The sequence below is a fragment of the Opisthorchis viverrini genome (assembly GCF_000715545.1).
Source record: "Opisthorchis viverrini unplaced genomic scaffold opera_v5_102, whole genome shotgun sequence".
Taxonomy (NCBI): Eukaryota; Metazoa; Platyhelminthes; class Trematoda; order Opisthorchiida; family Opisthorchiidae; genus Opisthorchis; species Opisthorchis viverrini.
The window spans coordinates 816,502-822,501 of record NW_008751761.1 but is presented as its reverse complement, the minus strand read 5'-3'; the positions used below and the strand labels follow the sequence as shown (position 1 = coordinate 822,501).

Here is a 6,000-nt window from a genome sequence, read left to right as displayed (position 1 = left end):
ATTTTGGAGTACACCAGTCGACTCTGATCACGGCATTGTGGGGCACGTCTACCTATGCGATTTCCCCTGGAACACGCTGGCTGATGCTAGGCTCTTCAGTTCGCCACATGTTTAGTGTCTCTCTGTAGCCCAACAATATGGCGTCGAGTTCGCTGAAAACCTTTCAGAACTCAACGGGCATATGTCTCATGCGTCCCGTGTGTCTGTGGCAGACTGGCTATATACGCTCTCCACTCCCGTTTCTATCAAACCCCATCGGGAGTTGTTCAAAACGGGTTGACAGAATCGGAGCACTATTGTTTCAATACCGTTGTCGCCATCTCGGTGTTTTGCTTAGTCGAGATGTGTATCGTGTGGTCTTCTCGATAATGAAGTTCAAGTTGGGTTTTGAGATTCGCTGGCTTACACAAGGATGAGCATTTTGGCACACTCTAGGCTAGAACACTCCACGGTCACTGATTGATTATTTTTACCATGGGAACCTGTTTATTTACACGAGCAGGATGTGCCTTCTTACTAATAATTGTCTATTACTCAAGAAAGCATTGGTTTTGTCTTCGTTTGATAAACCCCACGATAATATTTCATGCCGATGGGTCAGTCATTTTGTTTCTCTTGTAGCCATTGTTTCATGGCCACAGAGCGCAGTAGACTGACTGTTGTGGGAAATGATGCTTTTGCCAACGATGATTTTTCGAAGCTCATTGCAGTAAGTTATTTACTCTTGGTGCCTTTTGACGCTGGTGCATTTTTAGAAACTGTCTGGACGGTTTGCCATAGCCTATCTGCCAGATATTGCTGCATGTCTTGCGCGCACTCGTCGCGAGAAGGAATACGAGCCGACAGTGAGCGATTGCGATTGGTTCCTCTTCTCCGATTTCACCGACTGCACTGATCTGCACTGCCTTGTTTCCCTGCTCCCTCGCGCTCGAATAATGGGATACCCGGCTTTTGTAACTTGCATGCTTTCACAAGAGAAGTGGGTGAAACCACGTCCCGTATTCAATTTTTCCATGATGGGCGCGGTTGTCTGTATAACCGGCTACCGTGACAGAGAAACTGTGGTATGTGACACTAGACTCGAACTACACTGCTCGTTAATTTTTGCAATCGGTGGTAGAATGATGAAAAAACGCAAGTGCACATCCAGTTGTGAGTCTTAGAAAACTGCACCAAGGCAAGTTCCGCTAACGACTCCCTCACAACTTGCGACAATCAAAAAATGTCAAGATGCGTCTCTATTCTCCTCTCACATGTGCGTGAAGGATCATAAACAGTTATGCTGAATCACCCTTTGGACTAATTCCGTCTGAACGACTTTGACTGACATCTGTTATATTAATTTGGGACTGCTCTGCTTAACTTGTCGAAATCCATCAGTATTTAGTAGACTGGGTTATTTTGACCTTGGCCTGGTAGTCGCAATATCCAGACTGCCATCTGGCGGTGTTCCGCATTCCGCACAGATCGGTCATTTATGCAACTCAGACCAGTTGACGAGAAAGCACTGACTAAACCTTCAATTTGGGACGAGTAATTGTCACTGTTTTTGACTACCAACATCGTCTTTCCGCTGGAAGCAGTTTTTGAACCTGCCAGTCGCTAGGAACCGTGCGAAATTTTGTCCACTGAAAGTGTTCTAAGTCAGTGTCTGTGCCAGCTCACGAAGGCGCTCACACATTTACCGAAAACTCAGCCTAATATACCCAATCAAGTTGTTGCTTATCCACCAAACCGCAAGTTTGCCAGACGTGAAAGACAGACCTATAATGCTAGGCCGCTTATCCTATAAATTTACTGCCGGAGCAGTTGGCAAGTAATTGTCACTGTTTTTGATTACCAACATCGTCTTTCCGCTGGAAGCAGTTTTTGAATCTGCCAGTCGCTAGAAACCAGTCGTTTGGTTGGTGTGGGGGCTGTCCCATGCGTCTTTCTATGCACATCAGTTGTTTACTATTGGAATGACATCCAGCAACCGCCCCCCCACTAGGTATGTCTTTATGTTCGCCTTCTAATGTCAGAAATTACCAGCATATGCTTCCCAATGGTCATTCATTCCATGGATGCACTGTGTTCAGAACGGTTAACAAAACTACCAAATTTCCTTCTTCGTCGCGTTTCGAGGTGATGAACAGTGTCTGAGTTAGTCAGCAGGATTTCTCTGATCTGTTGTATGCCTGAGTATGGTAGCACCGGTTTCACCGTTTTCGGCTCAATTGGTCACGGTAATCTAAGGTCTAACTGGTACTCCATTAAGCCCTTGAGAAAATTAGTTTGGTCTCAACTCAGCATTCACTATGGATAAACTGAACTTTGGTACGCTTCATACCGGCCGGCGTAAGTATCATCAGTGACCGATATTACAGCCGGTTAAATAAACCTTAATTCTCCTGCGCAACTCTGCCTTATACTATTTAAAGACTTCGTTGTTTTGCCACAGAATCGTCTTGCCACCATGGTCAACTGGATGGGTGGAAGCGTACAACGCTCACTGAATGTGAGTACAACCACGCATCTAGTGGCCTATCGCTGTGCAGGAGAGAAAGTCCGCGCTGCTGCACTTGCTCCACGACGAATTACTACTGTCAAGGCCTCTTGGATCGATAATGCATGGGCTAGGCGGATTGAACAGCCGACTTTGAACGCCACAGATCCAGAGTTCGTGGTAAGTTAAGTCGCGGCTCTCCTTGTCGCCGAAGGATCACATTCTTCAGTTTTTCGCTTGGTCATTGTTATTGACTCGAACAATCAAACATTCTGTCCGAAGCGTTTATAAAGTTGTCCAAGTCTGGGTCACCCGGGTATTCTATAGACTTTCCAGAAACCATTCCTCGGTTCAGACAACAAATCAGTTTAGAAGCCATTTTAGTGAATCCCTCAAGAGATCCAGAAATTCACCAAATCCACCTGTTTATTATAAGGCAGCTGTGCCCTCCTGTGGGTTGCTTGTTCATCTCGGTGTGAAAGCCGCTAATTCTGTGCTGATCCAAGGGGCGAGACGGCTCAGTGGTTAGAGCGCGAAGCTGATGACTGGAAGGCCCGTGGTTCGAACCCGACCTGTGTCTCTCGACTTCTCTTGTCTAGGCTTGGGCAACCTGGCAGTATCCCAGCCCTCATGCTTCCTTCGGGTTGCATGGCCGTTAGGCACCGGAAGGGTGCTACAGCTGAACGATTTAAATAGCAGGTCCTACGAAGACCAACTAACACATCCCAGACACTAGCAAAGCATTACGGCAGTAAGCATCGGGTGTTGAACACTGATGTCATGCTGTCGATGATGATGATGATGATGATGATGAGCAAGGCACTTTCTCCCTTTGATTTGCCTCCTCTTAGGAAAAGACCAACTTTGATAGGTCGCTCGGAGGAGGGTAACTATGTTTAAATATTTTTGTCTAGCACATTCTTCAGTTTTTCGCTTGGTCATTGTTATTGACTCGAACAATCAAACATTCTGTTCGAAGCGTTTATAAAGTTGTCCAAGTCTGGGTCACCCGGGTATTCTATAGACTTTCCAGAAACCATTCCTCGGTTCAGACAACAAATCAGTTTAGAAGCCATTTTAGTGAATCCCTCAAGAGATCCAGAAATTCACCAAATCCACCTGTTTATTATAAGGCAGCTGTGCCCTCCTGTGGGTTGCTTGTTCATCTCGGTGTGAAAGCCGCTAATTCTGTGCTGATCCAAGGGGCGAGACGGCTCAGTGGTTAGAGCGCGAAGCTGATGACTGGAAGGCCCGTGGTTCGAACCCGACCTGTGCCTCTCGATTTCCCTTGTCTAGGCTTGGGCAACCTGGCAGTATCCCAGCCCTCATGCTTCCTTCGGGTTGCATGACCGTTAGGCACCGGAAGGGTGCTACAGCTGAACGATTTAAATAGCAGGTCCTACGAAGACCAACTAACACATCCCAGACACTAGCAAAGCATTACGGCAGTGAAGCATCGGTGTTGAACACTGATGTCATGCTGTCGATGATGATGATCGTGATGAGCAAAGCACTTTCTCCCTTTGATTTGCCTCCTCTTAGGAAAAGACCAACTTTGATAGGTCGCTCGGAGGAGGGTAACTATGTTTAAATATTTTTGTCTAGTATACGAAAGTACCATGCGCGAGAAGTCAAGTCTTCTTTTAATCATGAAGGTTTTACACTTGGTGTTCTCGTCTTGTTTCAAATAAGCTGGAGTGATTGCATCCACTATTTTCACCCATTTCCATTCTAAGGAAGCGCACCGAGCGAAGGTATTCTCCGAGACATGTTTGGCATTCGTCGGTTTCGTTCCCGGCAGTGAGGAGTTGTTGGAGCTGTGTAGGCTGGTGGTTGAACATGATGGGCTGGTTACGGAGGATCTCAATGACCAGCGTCTAACGCATGTTGTTGTCACGGACAATTGGCCTGGGTATGGAAACATTTTAGAGGTGAGTGGTTCTTTGAAGAAGTATGGCTTGTGTTTTTGCCCGTAACATACGTTTTGAAATGTTGCACTTTGAGTTTATGTCACTCGACATTGTATTCTTCTCCTCATCCGCTGGTTTGTTTTGGTCGTTTTTACCCTCAGCGGTTGAATGATTTGATTGTTTCTGCTGGGCCAACGAAATCCCCAGTGTCAGCATCCCGCCAACATTCATCGGCCATTCAATTTGCTGGGTCTCCATCACTGACTGAGGAGGATCAATACCGCATCTCCCTGTTGGCATCCGCCTATCGGGTTCCCGTAGTTCGCTTGAAATGGTTCTGGCTTTCTCTTCAGCTCACTTGTTTGTGTCATTTGGAAAACTTTTTATATGTCGCTGGTCCACCCAGACCGAGTTCTGTGTACAGACCCCAACTTCCACCTTTAGCAAGACCGGGAAGCATTACGCCAGAAGCGGGTAGCCTGAGTCCTCCGGAGTCGCGCAGTAGTCCTCTCAGTTCACCAGTACCAATGCTTACACCCCTACCGGATATTGAGGAGCGCATGGAAGAAGGGGAGGAGACAAGTTTTTCCGGACCAACTGGCTCCCGATCGTTGTCCGAGTCTGATACTCGGGCACATGATGAGAAAGAAAATGCACTTCCTAGTGAATTCCACTCATTGGACTCACCACATACAGTCCTTGGGAGCTCACCACTGGCTCGAAGGGTTCTTTCGAAGGAGTTATTCAGAAGTTCGCCCAATAGAAGTCCCTTATCCCATCATATTGCAGACAAAAGTAAGTATTTTTGTACCGTTTATTTATCCCATCGCGCTTGCTGCCCCCCCCCCTCCCACAGGCGTACCAATATCTGCTCTGGTTTTATTTTAGTCTCCTTCATCACTTCTCCGCGTAATCGCAACAGCCCTCGCGGCTTCACCAGCCCATCGGCTGACGCAAGCCAACACAGTAGCGGTCGGCGTAGTTCTCATCCGCGACGAAGTAAAGCATCTTTGGGCGCCATCAGTGGCTCGTCCAGTCATGACGATCTACTGACCCAGTTGGCTGATCCTATGACCTTTCCAAGCAACCGGGAACGTCGGCTTTGCCAGCTGGTTGTCGTTGGCCATGGCAACGACACTAAACCTGTGTCTTCTAATGGAGACGCACGACTCCCCATGTCCGAACCGGGCTTGTTTTATTCCCCAGCTAGCTTCAACTCCGGCCTCCTACTGAATGCGACCAACGCGAGCGAATGCAACGCCAACGGAAGCGTGTTGGTTCCCGAGCCACAAAGTCACGACTTCATTTCGTCTGTCGGCTCATTACGGAACATGCTGAATACTGAGGATATGGTAGCGGCAGAACCTAATTGTGAGATGACGATGCCTACACAACTGAAGTCCCCATTAGCTCAGCCTACTGGTAAGTCTAAACGATTTTCTGGGTCCCGTTGAGCATGGCGGCGTTTTTATGTTTGTCTCCGAATCCAAATAGAGCGAACGGCTGGTTTTTCTTATCACCATTTTGGTAACAACATGATTAACTAAACGAATGGTATTCAAATCGGCTCTGCTTGTCAACACTGGTTGGACTGGGAACCCAATC

At 47.4% G+C, this 6,000-nt stretch overlaps 1 protein-coding gene across 1 annotated transcript in view; it reads left to right on the top strand.

Annotated features, from left to right (window-relative positions):
* Positions 1-631: 631 nt before the first annotated feature.
* The window catches only part of T265_05531 (hypothetical protein), a gene marked incomplete at both ends in the record, with an annotated part of 28,057 nt that continues 22,688 nt past the window's right edge, over positions 632-6,000 (top strand). The window contains 6 exons of the mRNA XM_009170565.1: positions 632-709; positions 756-1,064; positions 2,441-2,665; positions 4,222-4,416; positions 4,557-5,190; positions 5,284-5,817. Coding sequence (XP_009168829.1) covers positions 632-709; positions 756-1,064; positions 2,441-2,665; positions 4,222-4,416; positions 4,557-5,190; positions 5,284-5,817 — 1,975 coding nt within the window. The remainder of the gene's footprint in view (positions 710-755; positions 1,065-2,440; positions 2,666-4,221; positions 4,417-4,556; positions 5,191-5,283; positions 5,818-6,000) is intronic.